General features: G+C 33.4%; 1 protein-coding gene across 1 annotated transcript; it reads left to right on the top strand.

Moving 5' to 3' along the window:
• The first annotated feature begins 4,631 nt into the window (after positions 1–4,631).
• LOC133802168 (ras-related protein RABC1-like) lies at positions 4,632–10,071 on the top strand. The gene is made up of 6 exons (XM_062240441.1): positions 4,632–4,878; positions 4,962–5,030; positions 5,979–6,044; positions 8,414–8,535; positions 9,319–9,447; positions 9,711–10,071. Exons 1-6 carry the CDS (start codon positions 4,743–4,745, stop codon positions 9,816–9,818), a joined length of 630 nt encoding a protein of 209 aa, XP_062096425.1. The 5' UTR covers positions 4,632–4,742; the 3' UTR covers positions 9,819–10,071.
• Positions 10,072–12,693: the final 2,622 nt, after the last annotated feature.

Below are 12,693 nucleotides of genomic sequence, written 5' to 3'. Positions count from 1 at the left end.
AAAGTGAGAGTTAATTTGTTAAGATACAACCATGGATTGTAGGGGGATATCACTTGGAGTACTTTAATTGGACTGAATGGGAGCTAAGCTGACCAATAAGGATTCAGATGGGTACACAAGGAAGGGATGAGCTATGGATAGGTTCAGTATTAGAGACATTATGGAAGATGGTAATGGTTTGACAGAAAGAATTATTGAAGTAGTCGAAGAAGTTTGACCTCGGGGTGGATCAGATAAAGTGTCATACTGTGGGAATTGTTGGTATCGTCTGTTAAGGATGAAGAGTTTAAATGCCCGGTTACAAGACAGGACAATTTCTTCAAGAATTGATCTACGATCTGGTTATTACCAGCTAAGAATCAAGGAAAGAGACATTTCAGGAATTATTACTTATACCAGGTAGGGTGTGATGAATTATGAACTAAGGATCTTAACCGATTAAAGCTTCAGCGACACAAGTAAGTTTTACAAGCAGAAAGGATAGGACACAGTATGAACAAGACATCTTCGGGTTTGTTGGCGGTATGTTGGACTACTCTCCAGTTAGAAGTGGAATGCGAACGACTACTACGCTGATGATGTTAGTACTAAAGAAGCAGGGTCACAAGTAAGGCTCCATGAAGTGTCAGTTTGGTCTCGCCAGGTTTATTCAAAATAATGCTACAAGAAGCAAAGGGGTCAGGTATGAAGAGATTTGATCTAAAGCCACAGAGAAGCTATTGAAGAACGTCTGAAGGATAGGGAGCACAACGAGGCCGGTAAACGCATCATCTACTACGTAAGTATCTTCGTAGGCAGCTACACCAGAGATTAGAAGGACAGAAAAACTTGAAGTTAGACTGAATGGATAGTGTCAGATCAGAAGTTAAGAAGACAGAGTGACGATCGATTAGCGCTTGGTGATGTAGGAATATGGGTGTTATGGAAGAATACAGAAGGGTAGCATAAAGGACCTAATTTTTGTTAAAGACATGAAACTGTGAGGGGTGCATCACAGGTTGGGGCACGCCCAGGCTCAGACTGACGAGAGAATGGATCAAGCCTCGTGGGAGGTAAAAGAATGGGAACGTGGTTAATATATATGGAACGTTAAGTTGGTAGTGTGTGCATAGCGTAAGGTATTTGAGCGTCGGTGATTTGTAAGAAAGGTAACCTTGGGACCAAGATTTAGTAAAATGTAATGGATGGATGGTTGATATTAGAAATCCTCAACTGTATGAGGAGGGGATTTAGTTGGAGGCAGATCTCTTACTTGGGAGGTGTGTATCACTTGAACAGAATGCCACGGGCTACAGAGGAACAAACAAGGTAACAATTGAGGTTGGCATAGCATCGGTGTGTGGTGATGAACAAATACGTATTCCTTTGTGTTATATTATTTTATAATATAATGTAATATTATATTATAATATAATGTTTTAAATTAAATAAATGTGACAAAGAGTGCCACATATTGTAACATATAATAGAGAGTTACAATATTTAGATATATGAGATATATCCAAATAATGTAACATATTTGGTGTTACAAATTTGTAACTTCCAAATATTACCCTTTATTGTGTAAATTTGTTGTTACACAATATTGAGATGAATTTCATAAAGCCATTTGAGAAATGGTTGTTAGAGATATGATTTTAACTCCAATAATGTGTTTTGGGGGTTAGAAAATCTTTTGGGAGGGTTTGGAACCGTTTGGAAAAACAACACAATTTTAAGTGCTGAAAATGGTCAGTGGCCGCAGCCACTGAATGTTGGTGGCCGCGACCTATGGGACAGAGACTAGTGGCCGCAACCACCAATGTCTCTGGCCGCGGCCACAGGCCAAAAACTGACAATTTTTTCAGTTTTTTCAATCTTTGTTGAACGGCTCAAAAAACTCAAATAACTCTCAAATCTCATTTTTAATTCCATATTAATCCAATTAAACATTGGTAACAACCATGGGGGTTGGTGGAATTTGAAATTCAAAGGGTGTCTCTAAACTCTATAAATAGGAGCCTATAGCTCACTTATAAGACACAATTTTTCTATCCATTAGAGTACTTGGCTAGAAACACCTTGAGGCTTGATAATTCAAGAAAGCATTTCCTATAATCTGTGAGAGATCCCTTAGTGCTTGAGTTAGGGGGAAATAAGCTTTTGGACAAAGGTTTCAAACCTTGTTCAAGTTGGCGATCCCCAACACTCTTCACTTTAGTAATGTGAGTGGGAGTTGTTTATCTTTTGTTTCTTGTTCCTTTCTTTCATTCTATTGCTTTTCATCTTTATATTGTTCTTCTCTATTTACTTGTATTTCTTGTTCAAGAGTTGTAATATTTTCTTTTCGTTTGTTTCAAACACTTTAATTTATTTGTAACATTTTGCTTAGAGTTGTATTTTACTATTCTCTTCTTCTTCATCATCTTCTTCATTTTCTTTGTTTATTTGTAATTTTCAGTTATAGAGGTGTAACTCTTTTTAATCAATCATTATTTATTTGTAATATATTGCATAGAGTTGTAATTTATTATTATTTCCATTAAGGCAAAATACATATTTTCCTAACATTCAAAAGCTTAATGGCCATCCGTTCTTAATGGCCTTCTGTTATTATGTTGTGACTAGGTTATACTATTAGGATCGGGATTAAGGATCGTGCTCGGCGTCGCCAAACGCTATTTGCTCGGGACTCAAGGTAAGAAAACTACACCCTGTTTGTAATTGGGGCTCGGACCCCTGTTAATGAATATGACTATGACTGAACTTGTGATTATCTGGTTAGGCATGCTTGTAGATGCTGCATCTGATTGTGTGTGTTATGCAATCTATATGCTTGGTTATATCTAATCTGAAAGCTCGGCCTAAGGGCACCGAGGCTGACAACAAGCATGCAGAACGCAGCTAGGCCTAAGAGAGTAGGGGTCGGCAATAAGATCTGAGAGCTCGGCCTAAGAGAGTCAGGTTTGAACGTCACCTAAATATTCAGAAGTGCCGACTACACTTGTCTAACTCATTGATTTCTAAATTGGATTATGTGTTTTTTTGAGCAAGTTGTTGCTGCTAAGCTTGTTGTTTATATTATGTTACTTATTGAATCCATTGATTTAATTTTTCTTGTTGAGCCTCAACTCACGGGTGCTTTGTGTTGTAGGTAAGGGCAAGAGTAAGCTGGACCAGCCATGAGTTGGAGAGCATTAGGGGCGGTGTGTACATATGCAACCTACTCAACCACCACGGTCGGGATAGCTTAGGAGGAACTAGGGTTGAACCCTGTTTTGTCGCTTAGGACGATTAGTGTGTATTTGATTTGTCTTCTATCAGTTTGTAACCACTTTTTGGGATCCCATGTATAAACTAAACACTTTTAATGAAAAATGATTACTGCGTCGCCAAAATTTTGAATTTAAATTTTTGGGCAAACTTACAAGTAATTGAGGAATCGACCCAAGACTTGTATAACTCTCGTTTCACTTACAAATGCAAGTCGTGGGCCGAGGGGCAATTGTTAGGCCCAAAATATTTGGCCCAAATATATTTCTTTTTGCAGGATAATGAAACGGGCGTTTCACTTGGTAAGAGGCGGAAATGCTCAGAAGCCAGAGAACAGAGGCATCCACCTATTTGGCCTCTACGATTCACATATGTAAGAAGGTATTTTTGGCGGGGAAATCTGTTATGCAAACGACCAATCAGGAAGTCCTTCTCAGTTTGATGTGTCATAGTTTTTCCTATAAATATTACAATGATGATTCATTTAGGACTATATTCTGACTAAAGCATCAGAATTTCTTTCTTGCAGGTACCTCCAGACGGTTCAACGATCATCGGAGATCCCAAGTAGGTTAGATAAGATTGGAGAACCGACGAGTTTAGAGAGAGTACTTCCAAAAATAGAAAGATCTAAATTGTTGTATCAACATTGATTAAACCTAAAACTTTCAAACAGGTTTCCAAATATATTGAGTAGCAACAAACCATGAAACAAGAGCTTAATGCTTTGGAATCCAATAAAACTTGGATTGTCGCAACCTTTCCCAATGGATATACAATCCTATTTGGAACAAATGGATATATAAGAATAGAAATATACGGCACGCTTTATAGCTAAATGCTTTACTTAAGAATAAGGTGCATACTGCAATGAAACCTATGCATAAGTTACGAAATTTAACACCCTTAAATAACTTCTTGCTCTAGCAAGAAACAAAATTAGTCATTTTTATCAGATGAATATTAATAATGCATCTCTCCATGAAACTATTTATATGAAATTGCCTCAACCACTTTAATTTCTTCGATAAATTATACTTTAGTCATTTATATGTGACCAATATTTTGGTATGAAGCTCGAATCAATTGTCACTTTTAATTTTTTTTATAAACATATATCATTTTTGTCAAAGTAATATTTTAAGTTATCTTTTTTTTTTATTAGAGATAGAATCAATTTTCTAATTTTTAATCAATACTGTAACGTATAAAGTAGTCAAACTCGGCAAAAAGCGACAAGCCGTTCTATTCAGCATCATTGTGACAAAACGGCACGTCGTTAAATAATTTAGCTAAAAAAGCATTCCTATTCCTAATAAAAGAAAAAAAAAGTAGGATGACAATTTTACCCTTTTGGTAATAAAAGGTTACAATCTTCTTGATCTTCTACTTCCAACAATAATTAAATCACGCAGTGATCAGAATTTGTGGATCAATTCTTCCGAAAAGCGAGAAAGAAAAGAGTTTTAGGTTTGAAATCTGATAGAATAATGGAAACTTCTTCTAATAAAAGTGAATTCGATTACTTGTTCAAGCTTTTGATGATTGGGGATTCAGGCGTTGGCAAGAGTAGTCTTCTTCTCAGTTTCACCTCCGACTCCTTCGAAGATCTCTCCCCCACCATAGGTAAATCTCTTCAATTCATTATCTTTTTCTTTTTTCTTTTTTTGGTGTACAAAGGTCTCTATGATTTTTTTTCCCTCTTCTAGGTGTTGATTTTAAGGTTAAATATGTCAACATTGGAGGGAAAAAGCTGAAACTTGCCATTTGGGATACAGGTAACAAATTCATGTTATATCACAGCTTCATGAATCCGATCATGATTTTATTATAGTTATGTTTTCATGTCAATGTACGCACATCATTTAATATTTCTACAAAAAAAGTCCTTTATGCTGATTTATTTATTAATGATTGGAAAAATTCCTTTTCTCAAAATCGTTTATGCATAGATATAAAATTTTCTGAACATAATATTCCCTCAAAAGTAAAAGAGAAAATAACGAAAATGGTGATGTGGGTGCACATAATTATTGAAATTGCAGTATTATGCTATTGTTTTTTTTTTTTTGAGCTTTTGTCTTTATGACATTGGCAGTATGCCCGTATCATATTTCTCGTAGAATTGTACTATTGACTCTGGATTTGGTTCTTTCTCTTAAATATACATTCTTGCATGTACTATTAAGGTGCATTGGTTCGATCGTCTCAACCCATTGATTATGGCCACTAGAACTGGCTTAGAGGTTCGTCGTGAGAGATTCTATAACTTCTTGCACATTGATTTGGCATTCATGTGCTCACACAATGGTTAGCTACACTGTGGATAACTGTTCCTCAGTTAAGACTGTTCCTACTAAGTTCAGTTTTTTACCTTAAACTTTGGAAATGTGAATCTATGGCCATCGCTCAAATATAAGTAAATCCATTACCCTGTTGTTTTTTGGTCTATATGCACTATTCACTAATTTTTGATATCCTTTTTTTACAATGTTCTTATTAGAAATAGCAGAAAGCAAGTTTTACTTATGTTTTTCCATTATATTGGCTGACCGTTGTTATGAAGAAAACATATTTTCTTGCAGCTATGCACTTTTTTACCAGACCTTTAAATTTATTTGGCTTCATCACTATTGTTGTTGTTTTTCTTCCGTCCCAGTAGCCCTCTTCCCTCCTAAATGGAGGGCTTGGCCTTCTTAACTGATGTTGCTTCTTTAAATATGCAGCTGGACAGGAAAGATTTAGAACATTGACCAGCTCCTATTACAGAGGTGCACAAGGAATCATCATGGGTAAGTATCACCTCAGCTGCTATATTTGTTTTCTTCTTTTATACGAGTTTAAATGTGAATTTCAAATTGCAAAGCTGTAAGTGGGATGTTGCAATACACGAGTATAATAAACCTTTAGTAAGGTGGCTTTGCTGTAATGTATGTTTTAGTTAAACTAAGGGATAAGATGGTGGTTCAGTTATTCACGTATGTGATGTAGTCAGTATGCTTTTTAGTACTGTATATATTGAGAAACTTGGACTGTAATGTTTCCTATATATACCTAATATTCCACAACGATACCTTTATTTTTTATATTTTTCCTGTTTTGTCATGATTATAGATAGTGTAGTTTGTTTATTGCTCCAACAATTTAGACAGGAAAATATTTTTGTTTATCACACTCACAATTTATGTGAGGGCTGATGCAGATTTTGAACTTGATTGTGGCATTTACTCTCAGGACCTGGTGTTTACTATATTGTTTGTTTTTCATTTCCTAGAAATATGTCTATTCAGTTATAGATCATGAGGGAGAAATCCCCCATTAGGATGGATTGCAAATACATCTCTCTCCAACATCACACTTGTCAAGTTTGTCTTTTGGCTATAAAGGAAAGCTTTCCAGCTCCTTACAATCCAACGTTTCACTCATTATACTCTGCATTGGAATCTTATTTCGTGCTGTGGCTATTCAGACTCTTAAGATGAATTAATAATCAAATTCAACTCTCTCTTCCCTTTTTTCAATGTCCATTTGCAACCAGAAATTGATCATCTGGACACTAGTATCTGAACATTCTTGAGATATTGTCAGTATCTCTTTCTTTTTGTTTTTTTCTTTTCCTAATGAACATTACCTAAAATTGTCCCACTCTTTAATGTTTGACAGCTTTACTTGTTAGAGTAAGAAATTGTATAATACTTTCAGTCTATTAGAAAACGTCAATTTGGCTTAGCAGTTAATTACATGCTCACAAGAAATTGTTCTCACTCTAATTTGACTTTTATTTGCTTTGACATATCACATATGTTGGGTTTCTTTTCCTTGTGAACATAAATTTGTCATTATTGGATGATGAAATCTTATGTTGTTGATGCAGGACTAATAAAGAGAGTATAGATAAAGAGATAAAAGAGAGGAGAAATGATAGAAAAGGTAGGAAAACTAGAGAGAAACAAGAGAAGCAACAATGGGAAAACTCAATAGTTTGCACTAATTCATTTAATCAGAGTAATCTATTGTCTACTTTTAAATAGATATGCAATTCTTACTCTGTTAGTTAACTAACTTTAAGTATTTTAACCAGATTAAAAGTCCATAATTATCTAATAAAAAACACAAAATAAGTTTTAAATGATTAAGCTTAAATCCTTTGTCATCTAAGGTCTCATTCTGCAGTTGTTGCTTTCAATGAAAATTATATTGTGATGACATTTTATTTTTTTAATTATTAGAATGAATTTGAAGTGTTCATTAGTGAACTAATTTGAGAAATTATAGAAAAGCTCTTCTATTTAAGATGTCACAGTTTAATTTTTTTGCCCCAACATCATTACTGGTTTTCTTCAGTTCCTTTTCTGGTCTGAATCCAAATCTGGGCTTGCTCCTTTCCAGTTCAATATTTTTCTGCTGAATTTTAAATCTTAGTTAATTTTTATTTTGTTGTTATTCTGGCCCCCTACTGGCCAAAAAAAATAACTTAATTATTTTGGGTTATAGAATCTCTTTTCCAATGAGTGCAAGAATTTATTGTGATTTCATTGAATGCATAACCACATTAAGGGCCAGGGTAATATTGACTTTTGAATAGAGTAATCATAATGCATTCTTATTCATATATTAATAGAGGTTTGAATGGCATAGGGTGATGTAATGGTTGTTATTTCCTTGATTAAAATTTTTGGGTTGCAATTAATCACTTTATAATACTGCACTATATCTACTGAATTATGTTACTGGAGAGGAGTCTGGATCCTCTTAATTCCAAGTGGCAGTGTATATTGTTTATTCTGTTCTGTCATATATATTTTCTTCACTTCAGCTGCATAAATTACAAAATTCAGGCATGTGGTTAAATGGATTAATCTTGCTATCCTAGACTTTATGATTTTAATCCTTCGGCTTGATCACTAGATCAACTGATGAAGTGTCCTATTTCCTGAATTTAAGACCGATCTTGGAGAAGCAAGAAAACCCTGGGATCATGTTTTACTTCATGGACCTTATATAGCTGTAAGCTTAACTTTATATTAGCAGAAGCTGGAAAACACATGATGGATAATTTGATGACCATGCAGGTCATGAAATGATAGTAATTAGTTTTCTTATTAGAATTGTTTTTCTGCTAATTCTGTAAAATATTGATCTGTTTTCTTAAATATGATAGTTTATGATGTAACACGGCGAGACACATTCACCAATCTCGCCGAAATATGGGCCAGGGAAATTGAACTCTACTCAACAAATCAAGACTGCATCAAGATGCTTGTTGGGAACAAAGTTGATAAGGTATTTCTTCAGAGGATTGACAGAATCAAGCTTCATTTGTTATTCCCCCGTAAGACATGCTTATTTGTTCCATGTGCTGTTTGGAGGAAATGATTTTTCAGTGCACATCAGTCCTCATTTGTGCTTTCTCCCCCTTTCTTCTTGCATGCATATGTAGATAGTGTTTTTGTATGCAAGTACAATGGCCCTAATTTTTTTTTCCATTAACACTTAAATGAAGGAAGAGTTATCATATTGAGTTTGAAAATTATTGTCTTCATGACTAATATCTCATTTATGTAGTTGTAGTCTTAATGTTAAAATTGTTATGATAAGATATCATTATTTGCTAAGGTCACCTTTATGTTGATCGAATGACTTTCATTCACTATTTAAGATATTTTCTTTTGTTATCTAATTCCTTTCATTGCATTGACGATTGATATTCTCATATATCTTAATAGCCACGTCTTCTACATCATTGGTGCTTCCAATGTTTTAATTTTCTGACTTGGTGAAAATGAGAACATATGAATTTTTAAGAAAATATTGGGGCATAAGATATTTTGTGGTTGTAATTAACTTCTTTTGCCTTATTTATTTGCTTTCTTAGACATGTGTTAGAATATTTACTGAAATTGTTTTGACACGGGCTACGTGACATCTTTATCATGATCGAGGAGGATCATCATTCCAACATGAGTAGGCATCCACATTCCAACATGACCCAGCTTCTAGATGATTTAAAGGTTATAGTATTGTTAATCTGCCATGCAAAATTACCTGGATCAATTTTCTTTTCAGGAAAGTGACAGAGTTGTGACAAAGAAGGAGGGAATAAACTTTGCAAGGGAATGTGGATGCCTTTTTATCGAGTGCAGTGCTAAAACTCGAGTTAATGTACAGCAGTGCTTTGAAGAGCTCGTTTTGAAGGTACGAAACGTTTTTAACTATCTTTTATCATATTGAGTTATGTGGGTCAATTAAGATATATTAGAATGAGCAGGCAAATGGATGTAAACTCCGGCCTTGGCTGGCCTTCCAAGGAAACTTTAATAATATTTATGATCCTAAAGAACAGAAAAATGGTTAAATTGAAGGCAACACATTGTTTTTGTGTACCTTTAGGATACTATGTTGTGAACTCAGTATCACTAACACAAATGATATTGATTTGGTGATCTTAATGATGTCAGATTTTGGATACTCCTAGCCTCTTAGCTGAGGGTTCTAGAGGGGTCAGAAAGAACATTTTTAAAGAGAGAGTGCCCCAGTCTGATGCATCCACAAGCAGTTGTTGCTGATTCTGATCTTCATCTTGAATTTTGGCTGTTCAGATCTCTAACTAATGGTGTTGGTTCCATTCCAAATTATTTACAGTTTTTCCTTTACATTTGTATTCGACATGAATTGCAAATTGCTTATGGAAAGCAGATTGTGGTTCATTTTTTTTCTTCTTCCAAAATCATTTCTATATAGTATGTACAATAAAATAACAGTTAAGATAATTCCCTGGATTGGAAGAATAGCTGACAAATGAAAGTACATTTAAACTGATTTGGAATGTGTTCTGTACAGAAAATGTATTGTTACGTTGGCTTTTGTATTCAAGCCTTTATCTTTCATTCTCCATTGCTGGCTGGCAAAAACATGAAAAAAGAAGAAAAAGAAGAAAGCTGCTATGCTGGAGTACTTTGACATCATCTTTGATTTGCATCCATATGAAAGCAAATAATCTCCATATTGATTTCTTGTGTAAAATTATTCCTCCTAGTCTCATTTATTGGACCAAGTGTGTGGAGCTATTTATTGATTGAATAAGTAAACAAACGAATTGAAACAATGATGGTCTTTCTCGTATCTATTATTTAGAGGAAATGGCGGTTAAAATACTTAATTTTTTAAAATGTTACATTTTTAAATCTAATTTTTTTTAGCGATAAATATATTTAATGTCTTTAAAATATCACAATTTTATACTTAAATTTTTTTTTATGATAAATATACTTAATATTTTTAAAATATTGTGAATTTATACTTATTTTTAAAAATTATTTTGAGAAATAATAAAAGTAGGAAAAATACAGGATTTTAATTATTTTTAAAATTTTAAATTATTTTTACTTTTAAAATAATAAAAAGTAAGATTAGCAAAATTAATCAAAATAATTAAAAGTGATCTGACTGTTTTTTCTAGGTATTCTTTGTACAAAGAGATGAATAAATGTACCTTGAATTGTTGGTGCATGGAGTAGTAGCAGATCTTCCTTCTAGTTTTGGATTGTCAATGCATTAGGATAGGCTTGAAAGGGTAATTTGGGCCAAATATTGAAAATGATTGTGTTCGATCCTCCCTACTCGTGTCAGCGACCAAAGGAGTCTAAAACACTACTACATTACCCTTTTTCTCATATTTTTTTTTTAAAAAAAAATATGAATAATTGTTCTCTTCCACTTGGCCAACTTGCCACCATAGTCAATGCATCCAAATTTTTTGTTCTTTATGTTTCTACTCCAGAACTAACTTAAGAAATTGGCGTTTTTACTGACAAACTAATGCAAAATGATAATAATGTTGATCATATGCATTATAAAACATTAACAGATACAATGTACCGGTACTAGATATGATAGAGTAATAAATCAAATATATCCTATCGTCACAAAGTTATCGTCATAATCATAACCAATTCTTTCCACTAACTACGTCCTCACCTATTTGCATATCTATTACATATATATACATATATATATAAAGGTATTAAATTTATTATTTGGCTAGTGCTTAACTACCAAAATTATTTTTTTTAACGGTGAAAGTACATTCATCTAAGTTTTTATGCAGTTTAATACAACTGTCAATTCTCACCGTTAAGTTCGATTGTAACACGCATGCGAAAGTTTCCAATTAAATGGTTAGTTGCGGCAAAAGTACATAATTTAAAAGATATTTATAGCGAAAGTACCTCATTTAAGAGACATTTCCAGTAAAAATACCCAAGTTATAAATAAATTTCATGTCATGATGGCAGATTTAATGGTGAAACAAACAGATACAATAACTGCACTAAAATATGAACGAAATGTATTTTTGTCGCTAAAAAATAATTTAACTACTTAAATGCTACAAATACAATAATTTAAGTATTTTCACCGTAAAACTGTACAGTGGGACAGCTCCTCGGCTTAAGTGAAAGCAAATCCAACAATATTTTGTCCTCTTGCTATTTTATTTTATTATTGTTTATTATTATGTGAATTAAAAATTGTACTGGACTTGAAAGAATTGAGCTTTCAAAAGACTTGGCCCACTTAAGAATCTGGCATACGTGCTCCATGAATTAAAAAAACAACGAGAAATTATAGTAAATAATCCGAAATAATAACATCAAGATGTTAATGTTCTCATTTTTAAACATATAGAGAAATGACAATTTTACATTGTTGATTATCTAAATTGTCATTTTCTATAATTTTATTTATTTATTTAGGAGCGTGTGACTTTAATATAGTAGTATATGTATATTAGTTTTGTTTAGTTAGTTTTTACTTTAAAGTTATATTGACTTTTTAAGTTTTTTATGAGTTGTTGGTATATTATTTTCCAACTAGTGTATATGTTTTTTGTGGTAAGGTATATCATTTTTTTTTATGATATTTAGTTTCTATCTTATTACACGTAATAGTAGTATATAATTTTGTATCATGGTATATACATTTTAATGGTAGTTGCTTACCCAAAAATGACTCCTGATAACGTGACAAGATTTTATTACACGTGGTTGGCACATGGCAGATGGTTAAAGTGAAGGAATGTTGTTCACCTTTCGACCAGATGTTTCTTGCCTCATCAAATCTCGCGATTAGATGCGACTAGTCTGGTCGCATGCTTCGGTTTAATTCCTTTAAGATATGTAATCTTGTAATAATTACATTTATTATCTTTTCTCTTTATTGCCTTGATACGCTAATATTAAGGATAATTCAGGCCCATTGGCCCATGTAACCCCCTTTAGCCTATAAATATGAATGGGAGGGTTGAAGGAAGGGACTTTGGGACTTTGAACTTGAATATTCATAGAGAGAACATAGTGTGATTATCCAGGAAAAAGTTGTAATTCTCTTAAGGTTTGTGAAACTCAAGAATCCTAGTTCTTTGATCACGGCATTGGGATTCAA

This window comes from Humulus lupulus, chromosome 1 (genome assembly GCF_963169125.1).
Source record: "Humulus lupulus chromosome 1, drHumLupu1.1, whole genome shotgun sequence".
In the NCBI taxonomy this organism is placed as follows: Eukaryota; Viridiplantae; Streptophyta; class Magnoliopsida; order Rosales; family Cannabaceae; genus Humulus; species Humulus lupulus.
This window is presented reverse-complemented; position numbering and strand designations above follow the sequence as displayed.

Coding starts and splice junctions, on each gene's coding strand:
- LOC133802168 (XM_062240441.1), top strand. CDS start 4,743: ATGGAAACTTCTTCTAATAAAAGTGAATTCGATTACTTGTTCAAGCTT. Junction 5,031..5,978: donor ACTTGCCATTTGGGATACAG/GTAACAAATTCA, acceptor TTAAATATGCAG/CTGGACAGGAAAGATTTAGA. Junction 6,045..8,413: donor TGCACAAGGAATCATCATGG/GTAAGTATCACC, acceptor TAAATATGATAG/TTTATGATGTAACACGGCGA.